Below are 19,464 nucleotides of genomic sequence, written 5' to 3'. Positions count from 1 at the left end.
GTCAACATAGAAAGAAAGGCTCATTCTAGAAGCTGCCTCCTTAATCTGAGCCACATGTCCTCCTACGTGAATATGCATACGTGTCCCTGTGTGTTCTTGACTGTGTGTGTGTGTATCCATGGAGGCCTGCATGGACACGTGGACAACCATGGGGTCCATGCATGTGTGTGTATATCCATGAGGGCCTGTGTGTGCATTTATGTGTCCCAGGGGCTCTGTATGATATCTGTGTGTCCCTGCCTGGGCCTGGCTGTGGCTCTGGGTCCAGTGTTTACAAAAAACAGAGACGGAGGGCACCTGGGTGGCTCAATGGGTTAAAGCCTCTGCCTTCTGCTCAGGTCATAGTCCCAGGGTCCTGGGATCGAGCCCCACGTCAGGCTCTGTGCTTTGCAGGGAGCCTGCTTCCTCCTCTCTCTCTCTCTGCCTGCCTCTCTGCCTACTTGTGATCTCTGTCTGTCAAGCAAATAAAATCTTTAAAAAATATATATTTTAAAAAAAATTAAAAAAAAAAAAAAACAGAGACGGAGGATGGGGATCTGTTGAGAAATCTGGAGACTTTGGGCTTGTCCCATGCCAGCCTGGGGGGAGGGGAGTTAGTGACATGGAGCTGACACAGACCAGGCTATCCCTGTGAACAGGCCTAGGATGTCTGGAAGGCTCAGGTTCACACCTCAGGGATCAGATCCTCAGAACCCCTGGGTTTTCTGTCTTCCTGTCTCCTTCACTAGCAGGAAACTTCTGGAACAAGGATGGGTGCCTCAGAGAATGAGGGGTTATGACCAGAGTTTTAGGAGGAAGAAAAGCTCATGGGCTTCCTGAGGGGCCTGAATTAGGGCCTGGCAAATCCCTGCAGCCAAGAAGAGAGGGTGAAGCTCTTGCAGGGCTGAGGCAACTAGAGGGCTTCCTGGAGGAGGGAACATTTGGCTGGGGATTTTAAGGAGGGTCTTCAAGGTGAGAGCCTGCTGGGCTAGGCCATGATGAGAGCACCTATAGTACATCAAGCCAGGAAGAGCCACTGGGGGAAGGAGTTTGGGTTCTGTACTAAGGGCCTGGACCTTATTGAGGATCCAGAGATACTCAAACTGTGCTTCTGTAATCCCTAGGGCTCTGAGGGAGTTCTCAAAGTGACTCTGCCACTGGAAATGGGGAGAGGGATGCCAAGGAGGCAGAGCCCTGGCCCTGCCTCCTGCTTCAAGCACAGTGTTTTAACCATGTTATATCAGGGTTCTAAACAGGATGATAATGGACAAATATTTCACTGCTAAGAATAAAAGCTGATCGGAGACCTGAGGGTTTAAAGCAGGGGAGTGGTATGGTCTCCATCTGCCAGTTAATGGAAGGCATTAGAAGGATCCCTCCAGCTGTGAAGTGGAGGATATGTTGGAGGGAAGAGGCTGAGGCCAGGAGGCCTGGAAGGAAGCCATGGAGGAGCGAAAGAGACCAGATGCAGGGCAATAGCTACGGGGAGTGAGGAGGATTTGATTTGGGCATTTAGGGGGCAGAGAGAAGAGGGCAGGTTGGCAAGGAACTAAAATGGAGGCAAGCAGAATTGGGAAGACTGGAACTTGAACCTGATTTGGGGCCCAAGACAACTGCTCTCTGAGAGGCCTGTGGTCTGAAGAGGGAAGGATGGGGAACAGGTGGTGGAAGGAGGCTCCATCTGGTGTTCCAGAAATGTCATGGGCATGTGTGAGACCCAGTATTCTCTCCCCTCATCCCAGCCCAGTCTGGGCGCTAATTACAGGGCAGCTACCAGCTGCCTGCCCCCAGGGAAGAGGCATCACGAGGGGAAGGATCTAAGGGAGGGGACAGGCTCCAGCAGGAGATTCTGCTGTCAGACTTCAAGTATGACTTCCTGAGGATCGCTAGACCTGGGATCAGTGGGAACTGAACTCCAGGGAGACCCCATGGATTGGGAGATGGGGATGGGGATTTTGTGGGGGCAGATTAGACAAAGGCCAAGATGCCATATCTCTCTATGCCGTATAATATGATTGCCATTGTAGCGATAATTAGACGTCCATTACATAATTGTCCTTTCTTAAGTGGCGGGAATAATTAAGGTCTAATCTCTTAGCAAGTTTGTTGATTATAATACCATATTGTCAGCTAGGGGGACAGAGGAGACTTAGGCTTGAGCTAAGGTGGACCAGAGTGTGCACACCCCCATCCCTCCCCTATCCTTGACTCTGCTCCTCTAGGTCTTGCTAACCGCTTCGGTCAACTGCCCTGGGTGGACGGGAAGCAGCAAGGCTGGCAGGTGACCCAGAACAGGGGACAGGGCCAGGCTTTGCACGCCTCTCCGCCCCACTGCACAGATCTGGAACTCAGCTCTCCATTCCTGTATTTTCCTCACTCCAGCCCTTGGCGGCAGGAAAACCCAGGCTCAGCAGCAAGGCCTGGAGCCAGGATGCCTGGGTTCTCTGGGTCTCCACCCCTAGCCCCCTCTGTGACCCCGGACAAGTTCTGACCTCTCTGGGCCTCGTGCAAATAAAAAAAAATTATCCTCCCCATCCTGCTCTCAGAAGCTGAAGTGGGAAAGGGAAATGAGTCTCCCTCTGGGTTTGGAACACCCTGGTCCCCATTAGTGCCGTGGGCAGTCTAAGAGTCCCGTCTCCCCCCAACACTCCCTCCTCTCTCTTTGCAGCAGAGGGATGGGCAAGCAGGCTAGCCTCTTACTGAGTAGGGTAGGGGTGACTCACGTGCCCCAGGCTTCCCCTCCCCTTTATCTCTCACCTGGATTAATCTATGACTCACAAAGCAAGTACCGGATGTTGGGGGGGTTACATGTTTATTTACTGGGGTGGGGGCGCTCCGGCTAGCCCAAATCTCAGCAGCCCTCAGGACTTCATTGAATGTAACCTGCTCCAAGGACCCCAAGGGTCTTGCTCTTCTACTCCAAAGTAAGGTATGGGGCAGAGGAAAATAGGTCTTCAGCTAGAAGGATTCTGGTTTAATACTTTTTAATTTTTTTTTTTTAGAAGATTTGTTTATTTTAGAGAGAGAGAGAGCATGAGTGGGAGGGGCAGAGGGAGACAGAGAGTCTCAAGTAGACTCTGGCTTGGTGTGAAGTCTGCCCCAAGGCTCGATCCCACGACCCTGAGATCTCGACCTGAGCTGAAACCAAGTCGGATCCCCAACCCACTGCATCACCCAAAAGTCCCAAAAGGATTCTGGTTTGGAGGACGTGGTGATACCACAGTCAGAAGAGCAGACCATTTGAGAGTTCACTAAATCTAACGATGTAAACAGGCTTAGAAAGTCTGACAGAGGGGTGCCTGGGTGACTCGGTTGTTAAGCTTCTGCCTTCAGCTCGGGTTGTGATCTCGGGGTCCTGGGATCGAGCCCCGCATTGGGCTCTTTGCTTAGTGGGGAGCCTGCTTCCCCCTCTTCCACTCCCCCAGTTTGTGTTCCCTCTCTCGCTGTGTCTCTCTCTGTCAAATAAATAAAAATAAAATCTTAAAAAAATAAAAAGTCTGACAGAACTGAGAAACCAAAGCCCCAAGGCAAAGGCTTTTGTTTAAAGCCTTTAAATCCACAGGGAAAAAATTGAGTTTTTGCCTTTTATCTGAGAGCTCTTTTCCAACTTGCTCTTCAAAAACAGAGTCTCCCTGGGGCACCTGGGTGGCTCAGTGGGTTAAGCCTCTGCCTTCGGCTCATGTCATGATCTCAGGGTCCTGTGACTGAGCCCCGCATTGGGCTCTCTGCTCAGCGGGGAGCCTGCTTCCCCCTGCTCTCTCTGCCTGCCTCTCTGCTTACTTGGGATGTCTCTTGTGGTCAAACAAATAAATAAAATCTTTAAAAAAAAGATTTGGGTGCCTGGCTGGCTCAGTGGGTTGGGCGTCTTCCTTCTACTCAGGTCATGATCCCAGGTTCCCAGGATCAAGAGCCGCATTGGGCTTTCTCCTCCACGAAGGGCCTGCTTCTCCCTCTCCCCCTGCCAGCTGCTCTACCTGCTTGTGCTCTCTCTCTCTCTCTCTGTCAAAAATAATTAATTAATTAATTAAAATTAAGATTAAAAAAATATTTCCCCTTTTACAGCAACTCAGAATTAGAGGCAAAAATGTGCACACAGACTGGAGCATACAGACATATCCACACCCGCCAACACGGAGCAGACAAATCCATACATCAGACAGACTCCCACCCCATCCCTGTCCACCTTCAAAGTTAAATGCAGAAGCTCACAGAGGCAGACGCACCCACGGGGAGCTGTAACCTACACCTTCACTTACACAGTTCCTTCTAGTCTTCTCTCCTTCCCTTCCAATGAAGGTCCAGCTCCTCAGGCCACCCCCACTTCCAGATCATCTTAGACCACACCGCCTCCTCACCTACTTCCCAGAGATATGAGGAAAACGGCTTGGGGCTGCAGTATGAGGGACTGAGATTAGGGGCTGGGCTTCTAGCACTCTCCACACCCCACCCTCTAAACTAAGCAGGGAGTGCAGAAAGGATGGCCCAGCTCTTGAGTTTGAGTCTTCTGGCCTCCTCCCTTGCCACGTTGTGCACCCGAAAAAGCCAGTACCATGCCCATTTTCAAGGTGGGAAGGCTGAGCTCAGCAAGGGTGTGTGACCTGCCCGAGGACACATGAGGAGGTAGCAGGGCCAGGGCTCATCTCGAGAGTGGAGACCACTGTCTTCCCCTCTCGGAGCCACCTGCTATTCTCCCTAGGAGCCGATTCTGTTCCTTCCTGCACTGGGATCCTCTAGAACTGAATTGTGGAAAGGCCAGAAACCAAGGACTGAAGCTGACCTTTGCATGAAGCAGGACTGCCTGAAGTAGGCCAGCACTGTCCCTCCTCAGAGCCTCAGGGATGGGCTGTGGGGAAAAGTGAGTGAGGAGCAGCTAGGGACAACCACACACCCAAGGTCCATGAGCGCTGAAAGGTATTTGTTTCTCTGACAGTGAAGCCTTTCGTGCTTTCCTTTGTGGATTATGGGGAAATGCCAATTTCAGCTCACACACACAGCCCAACGGTATATTCTCTATGCCCATTTCTAATCCCTTAACAGTGACAGCTAGGGACTGGCATAGGTTCACAAAGACTCACAAAATTGGGATAAAAGGAGATCAGGGTTCCCATAAATGGCTTATCATCTTGAGGATGAAGGCTGATGACCAGGCAGCCAAGGGCCTGCCTGCTGCTGAACCTGCTCCTTCATTCAGATGAGAAGTCAAAGCACATACTTCATGGGGCTGGTATTACTGTGTGAGCACATTCCCACACAGAAGATATGTAAAAAACCTAATAGCACCCAGCATTTACCGAGCCCTCTATGACTATCCGCTCACCATCACCACCCCACGCATTCTAGGCAGAGTAAAAATCGTGATTTTCTTTGAAGTCTGGTGCTTGCTCCCATCAGCCCTCTGTACACATCTGTACCCTTCTTGAGCACAGCGCTGTCCTCGGTGCCACAAAGGCACCAAGAACTCTACATGTCACGTGCCCCCAAAGAGCTTATGTGTAGAAGACAAGGTTAAAACCATGTGAAGAAAGCAGAAGAGCCAAGAACATGGGGAAAGTAAGTGATTTTTTTTTTTCTTTTTAAGATTTTATTTATTTGACAGAGACACAGCAAGAGAGGGAACACAAGCAGGAGGAGCGGAAGAGGGAAAAGCAGGCTTCCTGCTGAGCAGGGAGCCCAACATGGGACTCGATCCCAGGACCCTGAGATCCTGACCTAAGCCAAAGGCAGACACCTAACAACTGAGCCACCCAGGTGCCCCAAAAGTAATTTAATTTAAGATCCAAGTTTAAGACAACAGAAGGGTGCATGCCACTGAATGTGACCACCAAGTAAGCTGAACACACAAAAACTGCTCCAATGTTTCAGAGAAAAGAGCACCTCAGACTGGGGGTGTGAGAAGGGTTGGAGGAAGCACTATTTGAGCTGAGTCTGTAAAACATCCAGGATTAGGGGAGATGGAGAAGGGAGAGGCTGCCGGAAGGGGGTGTGTACTGGGCTGAAAGGAGGCAGCAACCCCACTACCCGCCCCCCATATGGAGAGCTCCTGGAGAGCAGGATCAGGGTCTTGCTCTCCTCTGCACGCCCGCTGCAGGGACAAGGTGGGGGCAGTTTGTGACATGAATGGGCAGAGGTACAGAGCCAGAGGGACTGAGACACTGAGCAGCCAGCACAGCACAGGTGCTCTCTGCAGCTTTCCTGGACTAGAGGACCAGCTGTCCCCCTCTGGGCCCTATTTAAAGTTCAGACCCTACACTGAAGGGCATACTGTAAGATCTAGGCACATGTCCTGGCAACAGGAAGGAGACAGAGCCTCAGCCCTGGACACATGTCCTCCTCTCCAAGCTTCTGGAAACATCCTAGGAAGATAAAAAGAAGCCCAGGCCAGGGCTGACAGGTAGATGGATCTTCTGGGTTCATTTAGCTCCCTCTCTGAGCTGGCTCACCCTCCTCTTCTGGGAGTTCAGACAGGCCCAGGGAACTCTCTAGGATCCCAGGCCCCTGCCCCAGTGCTGAGGCATCAGACAGAAAACTGGAGCAGGGCTTCTTTGGGGGAACATCTCAGTGCATTCAGACTGGCAGGTACTCCACAAAGGATCCATATGTGGCAAGGGTGGAGGTCATGCCATTCCAGAGGTTTGAAGTCCAGCTGTCACCTACAGCTTGCTCCTAGGGCTGGAGATCACACGGTCCACCTCTCACTTCGGGCCTCCACGGCCTGCACCAGGCCTTCACCGAGGATGGCCCAGTCCTCCAGGATTGCTTCCACATTGGGCACCATCACCAGCTCCCCACCTCGAGACGTCACCATGCGCCCCTTCACATTGGAGGCCTAGGGGAAGCAGAGAAATGTGGACTGAGTGTCCTAAAGGTACACAAGAGACAACACATGGGCAGCGGAGGGGAACAGCAGTAGTGGAGACAGACATGCAAGACACGTGCTCCACACCTGACCCACGGTCACTCAGAGAGCACGCCACATACAGACAGGCGTGCCCACAAGGAACTGTAAGCACACACTCACGAACACACGTTTCACCAGCCAGCACACCTTGAAGGGCTGGGGCTGGAAGCTGCTGGGCTTCCAGAGAACACCGATCACCTCTCCACCATGCTGGTCATAGAAGAAAAGGGCCAGGTCCCCAAAGGCCTCCTAGGAAAGGGCAGGACACAGATAAGACTACAGGTGTTGGACACCTGAGAATCACCTCCATGGCCCCAGGTTCACTTGGAAGTCCCCTCCCCAGGTTTAGTCAGTCCCTTAGGGCCTACCCTGAGCTGTGCCAGATAGAGCTGAGGAGGATCATAGCCCAGCACAGGCATCAGGGAAGTTGGCCCTGGCTCACTGAGCAGGCCACGGCAGAAGGAGGCAGCTGGCGAGTCCACGGCTTGGCGGTGCCGGGGGATGTGGCGGGGAGAAAGGCGGATCAGCACATCATACAAATCCAAGGGCGGCCGGAACACCGTCTAAGGAAGGGTAGGACAGGGTCAGCAGTGCCCACTGGGAGTTGAGAGGTGGACCACAAAGCCTCCTACATGCCCACCTCGGTTTCCTCCTCCTCTTTTGTCTGTCACTACCCACCCCCCAATATGGGCCCAAATGCTCATCTGAAGGTGGGAACACCAAGCCCCAGCTGGGGTCAGCTTCACCCTCTCAGGAGGAGCAGAGGCTAGAGGTATGCAGCCTGGAGAGAGCCAGGACCCTGGTTGTCCTGCAGGCTCCAGCACTGTCAGGCACCGTGGGCAGCTCTGATGCCTTCTGTGGATTCAGTCTCACCAAACAAGAAGACAGAGCATCCAGTGAGGGCCCCCACACCTCCAGACTTCCAATGTTCAAAGGCAGACTCCCCAGAACCCCAGAGCCACTCTTGGTCAGGGGCTTACCCTGATGTCTCCAGGCCCCTGGGGATCCATTAGCTGCTTCTCTAGGACAGGCAAGGCCTCAGCGGCCAGGACTACAAGCTGCTGTAGAATCTAGAGGGGATACACATACAGCAAACAGATCAGACCTAACCACGGGTCTCTCTGCGGTCGGACTGGGCCTACTTTTTCCTTAGGGGAAGAAAAACACAAATTTGGAAGTAGGAATGGGATTGCACCTGGGGCGTGGGTCCATCCTGTGTCCATACAGAGTTTTTACGATCCTGGGGTGTAATGATGACCATGACCGGGAGTTGTGTCCGAGTTGCCAGGAAGCCACCGCGGATCTCTCCCTGCTCCTCCACTGTGAACAAGACGGGGTCCTGGGTCAGCCTGCTCCTTTCCCGACATGTTCTACAGCCCCAGGTCTTCTGCTGGCCCATCGCAGGGATTTTCTGATGGCCCTCCCCCAACAGACAAAAGCAATGAAAAGGACACCATGTCTGCCCCTGTTGGGTGGGGCACTAAACTCCCAAGCTCGGCCCAGAGGCAGAATTTTCCACTGCCTGGCACCCCAGTCTAGTTTCCGGGCTTGCACAAGCTGAGGCCTGCCCCTGACCCCCTCCCACCCTATGCTCCCACACACCTGGGGAATTAGGAAGCTGACACCCTCCTCTCTGCTGGGACCAGGAGCTCCTCATGTTACAACTGGAAATCATCACCCCCACTCCCCAAGAGGTCTGGGCATCTAATCTGGGCCCTTTCCTGCTCCACACAAGACTTCTGACCCAGCATTCAGTGTCCCCTTCTACTCCCTTCTTCCCTTCACAGCCCCCACCAGGTAGCCTGCTTACCACCCTTAGCCCATTCTGTTTCTGATCATCGTGTGAGCAAACCATAGCTCTCCAGCCTCAGAACTCCCTAAAGACTTGGACTGGGCCTCTTCTTCCTAGTAATTCCCCCACACCAAGGCCACTGGGGTCAAGCACAAATATCCGGGAAAGGTTGGGCACACACACATAAAGGCACCTCACAGACTGACAGGGAGAACCTCATGTGCCCTACTCTGCAATCCATAAGCCGTCTTTCCTGCAGTAGTCTGACCCCAGTCCTACCACTTACCAGTGAGCTCGTTGTTGAGGTTGACAATAAGAGGGTTGTTCTTCCAATCAAAGGTCGATACCAAGAAAAGGAACCGAAGGAAGCCGACTTGGGGGGAGCTGAGAAAAAAAAGTGAGCAAAGAGTTTGGGCCCAACCACACATTCCAAGGCTCACCCAGTGGTCTAGACAACCTAGACCCCTTGGCAGGGATTAGGGGGTGGAGGGTGTCTCAGAACCCCTTCTGTCACCTATTTCAACTACCTTCTCCCTTCTTCTTAAGGTATAGCTTAAGGGATGAAAGCCGGCCCCAAGGGGAACTTTCTGTCTAAGGTAAAGATGGAGAGAATCACCTGGGAGGGGTGAAGGGCTCAGGATGCAGGAAAAGAGCAGCAACCACCAGGTCCAGGCTTTCGTCCGTGAACCCTGCACCCAGAAGCTGGGCACGTACCCACCGCTTGACCAGCCGCGCCACACCTGAGAAGGCTGGGTGTTGCTGCTGGAGCCTGCGGATGGGGAAGAGTAGTGGCAATGAGCCTCAGGACATCAGGGCCCTAGAACAGTACTTCATCTCCACCACCACTCTCCACTCAACCTTTCCCTGAAGTCTCCTTCTGTGCTAACACACTCTATACAGAATCTCACATACCCCTATCTAATGCCAACAGGTTGGTCCTCTAAAATTCCCATTTTACACATGAGAAGAAATAAGGCCGGAGCAGGGGGCCTGCCCTGCCCAAAAAGGACATAGCCAGTGAAGTGGCAGGGCGAAGGTTCTAGAATTTGCCTGACTCCATAACTCCTGTCTCTATTATAACATCTGGCCTCTCAGACAGGGCCATACCCATGCAAGGCGCTGGTGAGCAGGGGCAAGTGCCTCGTCTCCCTCTCGAGGTGGAGAGAGGCAGGTGTGTCCCTCAAGGAGATCATCCCCTCAGGGCTCCGCATTTCCCTCAGGATCTGGGGCTCCCGCTGATAGGCCACACGAACCCGGAACACGAACCCATCCTGGTGGAAGAGGGGATGGGGTGAGAGATCCAGGTCAGCCTGGAGCACCCTCACACCCCATCTCCTCCCTCCCTGGGGCCTCCTGACCCTGCACCAGCCTAACCTTGAGGACGTCTGTGTGTGTGGCCGTGGCACGACACTGCAGCCCGTGCTGTTGTGTCAGCAGCTCTGCCAGGCGCAGCTGGAAGGCAGCTCGGACCCGCCGTATGGCCTCAGCATCCTGTGGCCACTGACCACTGCCCTCCAGGTGACATACCACTAGGAAGAAAAGTAAGAGTTCTCGAGACTGTGGGCTGGAGTGGGAAAGTTTCATCTCATCCCTCCCAAGAGGATCCTCACCGGTCATGGGCTCCACGTAGGCTGGACAGGGCTTGTCAGGCCGGGGTAACAGCGAGGCCCGCTCTCGAAGCTGCTCGTAGAAGGAGTAGGCTGGCCTGACTGGGGTAGGTGGAAACACCTATGGAAGAAGTAGGGCTGAGGAAGGGGCCTGAGACAGGGGGAGAGTGAACATGGGAATTGGAAAGGGGCAATACTGGGTGGGTGGGGCAGAGGCGAAGGGGTCACCAAGCAGAAAGGGCTCCCTGTCCCCTTGCACCTCACCTCAGTATACCGCAGCACTGGGTGAGCTCCCTGCACAGCAGACACAGTCAGCGGGAGACCTTCCAGCCCCCACAGGAGGCGACTGAGGTCATCATAGCAACGCACAGCTGCTGCCAGGGCCTCCTCACCTGTGCTGGAGGTCTAAGAAGGAGAATACAGTCAGGAGACCAGGACCCTAGGAACCCATCCCCCTCCCCCACTCCACCCCCACCCACCTGGGATTTTACCACAGCTAAGGCTGTGGTAGAGCCAGCATCCCCTCTGCTGGACACTATGGGAAGTGCAGTCTGGCTCAGGTATAGCTACTTAATTCCACCCCACAGGCTGCTCAGCAACCACCCTCCACCTTGACCCCAGCCCTGACACACAACCCTTACCTCTTTTGGGCTTTGGATCAATGTGTCCAGAAGGCCCCCCACATAGTGGACACAGGTCTCTGGGATGTTGGCATGGCTGGGAAAGGGGCATAGCACAGACTCAGTGTGGGCATTGAGGCTACTGGAATAAGCGACTGGACTTTAGCTGCTCAGCCCAAAGCCTAGGCCAGACTCTCCTAAAAGGCTCCCCAATCCATGGCTACTTCCCGGCATCCAGATGCTAAGACTCACAGTGCCAAGAGGTGGGTGACCACTTGGTGGGGAATAAGGCGCTTCTGGGCCATAGAGCCTGCTTCCCAAACCACAGCTTCCCGAATGGCTCCATCCTGGAAACGCCGAAGCTCTGAGCGAGATCCCCAGAACCGGCGGAAGTCAGAAGCCTGAGGAAAGGCAATGGGTGGTAGGAGAAATCAACAAAGATGGGCTCTATCAGAAACCCCTGAAAGACTGCAATCTAAGTGGCATAAGGATAATCCACACTTCTGCCAGCGCACGGCTTGGACTTCTCAAGACAGGCCCAAATCATCCCCAGACCCCACGGCTCCTCACCTCAGGCTGGTTGGCCTCTGGACCCAGCTCAAGGACACTGGTCAGCCCCTCAGGCCGGAGGAGCAATCCCAGGGTCAGGGTCCCAGAGTCTCTGTGCTTTGGTGGATCTTGGCTGAGGTCCCACTGAAGGGTATAAAAAGGCAAAGCTCAACTCAAGAATGCCCCCGCTTGAGCGAAAACCCAGATCTAAAGATCTAGGGGCACCTGGGTGGCTCAGTTGGTCAAGTGTCTGCCTTCAGCTTGGGTCATGATCCCAGGATCCTGGAATCAAACCTCACATTGGGCTCCCCGCTCAGTGAGGAGCCTGCTTCTCCCTCTGCCTCTGACCCTCCCCCTGCTTGCACACACTCTCTGTCTGTAATGGATTAAAAAAAGAAAGAAAGAAGAAATATAGAAAGGTAGGTAGGTAGATCTAGCTAGAGGAATGGTGTCTTTTGTATCCCATGGGACTCTGGATCTAGTCCTCCTTAAGCCCACAAACTCCCCACCCCCACAGCACCTCACCTCTGACACTGGGGGCCGAGAATGGGCCAGCAGGTGCAGATGGGACCCCAGACCCTGCTCCAGGAGCGTGGTCAGGGAGCCCAAAGCAGCAGAAACATAGTCCCCACCAAGATCCTGCAGCTCTGGCCACAGCTTTAGCCGGTGACATGCTGCTTGTAGGCGACTCAATGGATGGATGCTAGAGGGGCACAGAGGGACAAAGAGACAGAATGAGGTGCTGCTGACCCCAAAGGCCACCCCCCTCAAAACAAGGAAGATCTAAACATCTGCCCCATCACTGCAGCCCCAGGGGAAAAGGCCCCACTGACATAGCCTGCCACCCCTAAACTTACTGCAAGACATGGTCAAAAGCCCGGATCATGGGTTTGGGAGTCATCAACAGAAGCTGGAATCCGTCATCAGCTCTACTGTCCAGCAATGCCATAGACAGCCGTGCCTCATGCTGTACCTGGGGACACAGGATAAACAGGGAACTCACATGTGAAACTATCACCACTCTACCCCTCTCTTCATTGACCTGAGGGCTCAGACCAAGAGACATGCCTGACCTAAGCTCTTTGGAGAGGAGTTTCTGGGGCTCTGGGACTGGCAGAAGGGAAAGAATCTGGACCAGGACATTGAGGGGTACCCAGGAGTGGGAGACGACTGGATTGGTACCTGGTGGTAAGTAGAGGCAGTAACATCAGCACAGAGATTGAGAAAGCCTGAGGAGTCCAGGAAGACAACAGGGAAGGCCTGGTGGAAGTCAGCCAGGGCCGGCTTGGAGGCACAGAGAGAAATCAGTTAGGGTTGGGGCCTTACCATCAAGCCTCCTTGTCCAGACCCAACCCTGCCCCACTCACCAAGGAGGGATCTGAGCTGAGACATAGGCTGATCCCGTTGACTGTCAAATCTGTGGTGGCTGAAGTGAGCCAGAGAAGATGGGTGTATCAGACGGTATCTTCTTCCCAGGGGACCCAGCCCTAATGACACTGTCCCTCTGGTCAGGTGACTACAACTGCCTGCCTCCAGAATTCAGTTTGTTCAACTGTCTGATGGCAACAAACTGAATGATCCCTGGTAGGATGAGAGACTCACAGGAAGAGTGGAATCCTTAGCCACCTTACCCAGAAACTGCAAGACGCTCCTCAGGACCTGGTAGCCACTCATAGTGGTGTGGATTTTCCGTGTGGACACAAGGAAGGCAACCAGCATGGAGACAAGGAACCCACTGAACCCTCCCAGGCCCTGAAAATGAGATGGAGAGAGAGGCCCAAGCTTAGGGCCAGCCCGCCACCCAGAGAAGCAGGGAGGCTGCGTCACTCCCAGCTCACCTTGTCCAGTTCCCGCTGCCGCAGCCAGACCTTCAAAAGTGCCACACCATCCTTCAGCCCCAAGGCTGAGCCCAGCACAGTGGACAGCAGCTGCATATGGGACTCAAGGGTCATGTCCTGCAGGACCCACGTGTTATAGTGGGGGGTGGGAGGCTCCGGGCTACCTGTGGGAGAGGGGAAGCCTTGGGAGGAGAAATCCCCACAACATCCTTCCCTTCAGCTCTACCTTGATAACACTGCCTGCTTACCATCCCCTGGGGAACTCTGCCCTCGGTACCAGGCAGAGCGCACGTTGTTCTTAGACGGCAACAGGCGGCAGGGGCGGAAGAAGTCAGGTGGAGGGCACGGATGCAGACGTACGGTGACCAGGCGCTCATCCTTCCCTGGGGGAGACAGGGAGGGCTGAGATCCTGCCAGGGGGTGCCCTGTACCACCCTCCTCCTACGTGAGGGCCCACGCCCTTCTCCCACCTTAGAATCTGTCCTTCAAACCTGAGGCCCAAACCACTCACCTTGGACTTGAGGTCCCCACCCCTTCCCCACTAGATTTGTCACCCCAGACTTTGCCTTTGGCCCAGTGTGTGCCTCTCACCAGGGGGCCGAAGAAGCAATGAGGGTTTCAGGTGGCAGCCGTTGGTATAGGAGAAGCGAACACTGCCAAAGAGGGGGTCTTGGCCCAGATGGTGAGCCAAATGGGCCAGGTAGAGAGCGCGCTTGCGGAAGTAGCGCTGGTTCAACCCATCCTTGTCCTGTAGGATCTCCTGGGGAGGGTCACAAGAAGGGAGAGATGACCAGGCACTTAACTGCTAGTTGTTAGAGAGCTGGGGGTGCAGGATGAAGCCAAGGTGAATCACAGTTAGAAACCTCAGAGATATCTGGGGCACTTGGGTGGCTCGGAGGGTTAAGCCTCTGCCTTCAAGCTCAGGTCATGGTCTCAGGGTCCATGGATTGAGCCCCACATCAGGCTCTCTGCTCAGCGGGGAGCGTGCTTCCCCTTCTCTCTCTGTCTGCCTCTCTGTCTACTCTGTCTGATCTCTCTCTCTGTGCCAAATAGATAAACAAAATTTAAAAAAAAAAAAAAAAGAAAGAAAGAAAGAAAAAGAAACCTCAGGGATCCTTCCTGGCCAGAGTGTCTGAACCAGGGCTAACAACAATATACTTAGCTCTCAGACAAGCAACGCAAAGTTCCAAACAGCAGCAACTGATCCAAGGGCACATTTAAGCTGCCCTCAAGAGGACAGCAAAAGAACAAATTTTGTTTGTTTGTTGTTTTTTTAAGATTTTATTTATTTGAGAGAGCGAGAGCATGAACAGGAGTGAGAGGGAGAAGCAGGCTCCTCACTGAGCTGGGAGCCCAATGTGGGGCTCAATCCCAGGACCCTGGGATCATGACTGAGCCGAAGGTAGACACTTAACCAACTGAGCCACCCAGGCACCTCTGCCCTTTTTCCAGTTCAGATTTCAACCTCCTGGCAAGTGGCAAATGGGAAAGAAAGAGGGACCCAGGAATTTGCAGGTGGTCAAGGAAAAGGTCCCTCATCACCCAAATACTGGACCTCACCCTGGGCATGGTCACTGCCATGTCCACATTGATGTCCGGCCGGATGCAGGTACCCAAAAGGTAGCTGCCCACAACAGTGACCTGGGCTGGAGGCAGGAAGCGGAAACAGCCCTTCACGGGATAGGGCACTTGGTGGAGGGGTACTCGAACCCCAGCTGGGAGCCAGGTCTGGTCAGTCAGCTGTGGGGACAGAGACAGTGATACATATTAATCTGATTGCCTTTCTGACATGTCCCCCTTGACGTCTAGTAGACATCTGAAATTAAACACTTCAACATATTTGAAAACTCCTAGTCTTTCTGTAAACATATCCTCCTTATAAAGGCAACTTCATACCAGTTGTTCAAGCCCAAAACATTTAAATCACCTTCACTCATCTCCATTAAGAACACCCATTCCGGGCGCCTGGGTGGCTCAGTGGGTTAAGCCGCTGCCTTCGGCTCGGGTCATGATCTCAGGGTCCTGGGATCAAGTCCCACATCGGGCTCTCTGCTCGGCGGGGAGCCTGCTTCCTCCTCTCTCTCTCTGCCTGCCTCTCTGCCTACTTGTGATCTCTCTCTGTCAAATAAATAAATAAAATCTTTAAAAAAAAAAAAAAAAAAAAAGAACACCCATTCCACTTTCAAGAGCATCTAGACACTGACCACTTCTCTACTTCTCCATTCTAGTCTGAGATACTACCACTTTCTTGGGGATCACCACATAATAGGTCTCTAACTAGTCTCCCTGATTTCATCTTTATCTACCGCCATTCTACTTTTTTTTTTTTTTTTAGGATTTTATTTGTCAGGGGCACCTGGGTGGCTCAGTGGGTTAAAGCCTCTGCCTTTGGCTCAGGTCATATCCCTGGGTCCTGGGATTGAGCCCAGGACCGCATTGGACTCTCTGCTCGGCAGGGAGCCTGCTTCCCTTCCTCTTTCTCTTTGCCTGCTGCTCTGCCTCCTTGTGATCTCTATCAAATAAATAAATAAAATCTTAAAAAAAAAAAAAAGATTTTATTTGTCAGGGAGAAGCAGGCTCCCTTATGAGCAAGAAGGCCGATGCAAGACTGGATCCCAGGACCCTGGGATCATGACGGGAGCCAAAGGCAGATACCTAACCAACTGAGCCACTCACGCGTTCCTGCATTCTACTAACACAACAGTCTGAGTGGGAGCCTGATGTGAGACTCAGTCCCGGGACTCCGGGATCACCACTTGAGCCAAAGGCAGTGGCTTAACCAACTGAGCTACTAAGGCACCCTGAGAACGTTTTTAAAAATGAAATTAGAGGGGCGCCTGGGTGGCTCAGTGGGTTAAAGCCTCTGCCTTCAGCTCAGGTCATGATCCCAGGGTCCTGGGTTCGAGCCCCACATCAGGCTCTCTGCTCTGCAGGGAGCCTGCTTCCTCCTCTCTCTCTCTCTGCCTGCCTCTCTTCCTACTTGTGATCTCTGTCTGTCAAATAAATAAATAAAATATTTTTAAAAAAAAAATTTTTTTTAAATGGAATTAGATCACATCACTGCTCTACCAAAAAATGTCCCATCGGTGGTTTCTCATTTCATCCAGAGCAACAGCCAAAGTCCTTATTTCTACATATAAGGCCCTCCGTGAAATGCCCCCTTCCCCCATTGCCTTTCTGAACTCATCTCCTATTTTCTCCTCTTTCAATCCAAGGAATATACCAGACTTACTCCTACATTTGAGCCTTTGTGTTGACTGTTTCCCCTTCCTGGCACATTCTTCCTCCCTTAGGTATCCATATGGCTGACTCACTTCCTTCAAATCTTCACACTAATGTCACTTCAATGGGGCCTACCTGAACCACCCTATTTAAAGTTGCAGACCACTCCCATCCTCTGATATCCCCACAATTCCCTTACCTTACCCTACTTTCTCCTTTGCCCATAGTGCTTACCACTTTCTAACATTGCCACACGGTTTACCTGCCATGCTTATTATCTACTATCTCTCAGTCCAACACTAGAAAACAGACCACTTTGTTCACTAATGTATCCTAAGAATACAAGTACTGCAAGGAACTAAGTGTTTGCTGAACAAATGAACACATGGCTGACTGGACTTTCAGTTGAGCCTCCTGGCAGCGAAAATGAGCTCCTTAGCACCCCACCCCCTCTGGAGAAGAGGAGGCCCTGTTTCAGATCCCCACACTGAGGACCTCTCCGGGGCTTTCCATTTCTTCACCTCTGTCTTAGTAGTTGAGGGCACCCTCAGGACCCGCTGGTTGACCTCCCGTAGGAAAGTATCAATCCGCTCCTTCTTCTTCTCTGGTAGCCTCACTTCCTTTAGTAGCTCCTCTACCTGAAAAAACAGAGTCGTTCAGCATCAGGGTTCCGGGCCCACCATCTAACCAAAGCCCCAGCCACCCAATAGTACCTGTAAGCGAAGCAAGCTGGAATGGAAGAGACTCTCAGTCTCCCGAAGCCGATTCAGCTCCTCATTGGTGGGCTCCTTATACAGTTCTGCCCGGCTAAGCTTCACTGGCTGCAGGAGGCCCTCCACTGGAGGCCCCCCCAAGTTACGCTTCTTTGAGGACTCCTTCTTTCCCTCCTTGCCTGTGCTTTCTGGAGCTGGTTCCATCTCCTGTGGCCAATGAGGAGAGAAGCCACTGTGAGGTCACAGCATCCACTGCCTGAAGTGCCACCTTGATAGGATGTGGGCAGAATCTTCACAGGCTCCTGTTCACTCTTTTGAATGGGAGTCCAACTGTAAAACTCAGGATTATCATTACTTAGAAGAACATTACTGAGCTCTAGGCTGAAAATACCTTGAGTTGAGGGCTCCTCTATGTGACAGCACAAGCATGAAGCCCTGCCTGGAGTTCGTAGGGTTAGTAGTTGAATGAGCCTAAGCAATGCTTGAGCTCCTTGTATTTTCGGTACTATGCACCAGGGAGCTTCCTCTTCTGCTCAGTTAGTCCTGGGAATCTGCAAATGCCACCTCCACTCTTGCTCAGGCTCTACCCCTGCCAGGAAGCCTGACTATAGACTACATCAGTATAAGTAGCCTCTGTAAAATATACTCAGTAAGTCATCCAATCCTCAGTAATCCCAAAAGAAAATACACACTTGAAAGGAGCCCCTGAGCTCAAGGTTCCACAGTTAGTATGCATATACTGTAAGCAGGCTTCACAGCCTGGTCTGTAGGATCCCAAACCTTCTGCCCTACAGCCCTGAGCCCCGCCCCCACTCCACGGTCCCACACGGGTGAGAGCTCTACTGAAGGGTTCCAGAAGCACCACCCTGTGCCCTGTTAAAGCGGCGAACACAGAACCGGGCACAAAAGGTTAGATCTCACACAATGACGAGGAAGACCTGGTTAGGAAAATGACCTGGTTTGGTCTTAACTTCCAAGTGCATAGTTCTCGAAGGAGTAGGCTTTAATAAGCTTTACTGCTTCTATCCAAATAACGCTAGGTTCCGTCTCCCCTGGCGGTCTCGGTGCCCCAGACTGGAAACGTGATGGAATAAGGCTCTTCCAGAAGCGACCGCCTTCGCGCCCCTCGTCAGCGAACTGCCAGTCTCTGCCACCTCTGGCACGCGGAAAGTCCTCTTTCCTCCCATACAGCTCACCCACCTCTGGCTCCCCAGCAGCTCCGCGATCCTGCCCTCCCGTGGGCGCCGGCCCCATAACTCTGGGTCCAGGTCTTGCTCCAGCACTTCGGATTCAAAGCCTGCGTACTCTGCACAAATTCTTCCCACGTTGGCAAAAGTACCCAAGCCCCCCCGCAGAATTACAGAAGCCTGGCAATAAAACTGCCGACGGTTTGCAGTAAACTCCCTGCACCGCGTGGGGACAAGCCTCGTGCCGCAGGACTCCGCCCAGTTCCAGAGCCATTAGGTGAGTGCCGGAAGAATCGCTGGCCATTGGCATCTGTCACTCCCCAGGACCGCCCATCATGGGGGAGGGGCCAAACTGGATTCTCCCATTTACGGTCTCTTTGCGACGCCAGACCGGAAGCCTGCCTTCAGTTTATCAGTCGCTCTCTTTTCCTCACTTCCGCAGGTTGCGTCGAAAGGCGAAGGGTGGAGCTAGTTGATTTCTGTCCTTTTTTTCCCGTCTACTACGTCTTATCAAGTAGCCAGTTTTGTCAGTTCTACCTTCAAAATATGTCTTAAATTTACTCATTCTTTTCTGTCCTTAGTGTCAAATTTAGTCCCAAGTCACATCATCCTGTGATTATATTATAAATTATAATATGAATAATATAAATATAAATATATAAATATAATATAAATATTATTATGTTATAATAAATTATATATAAATCATATATTTTCTATTATATTTATAATTATAAATTATATTGTAAAATTATAATACGTTCTCTCCAGTTTATTATTAAATTTTCCAAATCTACCAAAATATTCTAATAATAATATAGTGAGCTCCCATATATCCTTCACCTACCCATCATAACTTAGTGTTTGTCTTGGGCGCCTGACTCAGCTGCTTAAGCATCTGCCTTCTGCTCAAGTCTTGCTCTCAGGACACTGGGATCAATTCTCACATGGGGCTCCCTGCTCTGGGGAAGTTGGCTTCTCCCTCTCCCTCTGCCCCTCCTCCTGCTTGTGCACTCTCTGTTGCGCGCTCACTCTCTCTCAAATAAATAAAATCTTAAG

General features: G+C 52.4%; 1 protein-coding gene across 1 annotated transcript; it reads right to left on the bottom strand.

Moving 5' to 3' along the window:
• Window positions 1–5,538: 5,538 nt before the first annotated feature.
• NOL6 (nucleolar protein 6) lies at window positions 5,539–18,730 on the bottom strand. The gene is made up of 26 exons (XM_059411489.1): window positions 18,419–18,730; window positions 17,219–17,425; window positions 17,027–17,143; window positions 14,844–15,023; window positions 13,875–14,043; window positions 13,532–13,666; window positions 13,284–13,447; window positions 13,077–13,197; window positions 12,813–12,871; window positions 12,628–12,729; window positions 12,303–12,418; window positions 11,971–12,148; window positions 11,467–11,589; window positions 11,149–11,297; window positions 10,918–10,993; window positions 10,541–10,681; window positions 10,280–10,397; window positions 10,044–10,198; window positions 9,777–9,940; window positions 9,286–9,438; window positions 8,956–9,053; window positions 8,073–8,197; window positions 7,858–7,947; window positions 7,246–7,440; window positions 7,025–7,126; window positions 5,539–6,805 (listed from the first exon to the last, which is right to left on the bottom strand). The coding sequence occupies exons 1-26, from the start codon at window positions 18,470–18,472 to the stop codon at window positions 6,656–6,658; spliced, it is 3,441 nt and encodes a 1,146-aa protein (XP_059267472.1). The 5' UTR covers window positions 18,473–18,730; the 3' UTR covers window positions 5,539–6,655.
• Window positions 18,731–19,464: the final 734 nt, after the last annotated feature.

The sequence above is a fragment of the Mustela nigripes genome, chromosome 9 (genome assembly GCF_022355385.1).
Source record: "Mustela nigripes isolate SB6536 chromosome 9, MUSNIG.SB6536, whole genome shotgun sequence".
Classification (NCBI taxonomy): domain Eukaryota; kingdom Metazoa; phylum Chordata; class Mammalia; order Carnivora; family Mustelidae; genus Mustela; species Mustela nigripes.
Note: the sequence above shows the minus strand (reverse complement) of the source record. Positions and strands in the feature narration are given on the sequence as shown.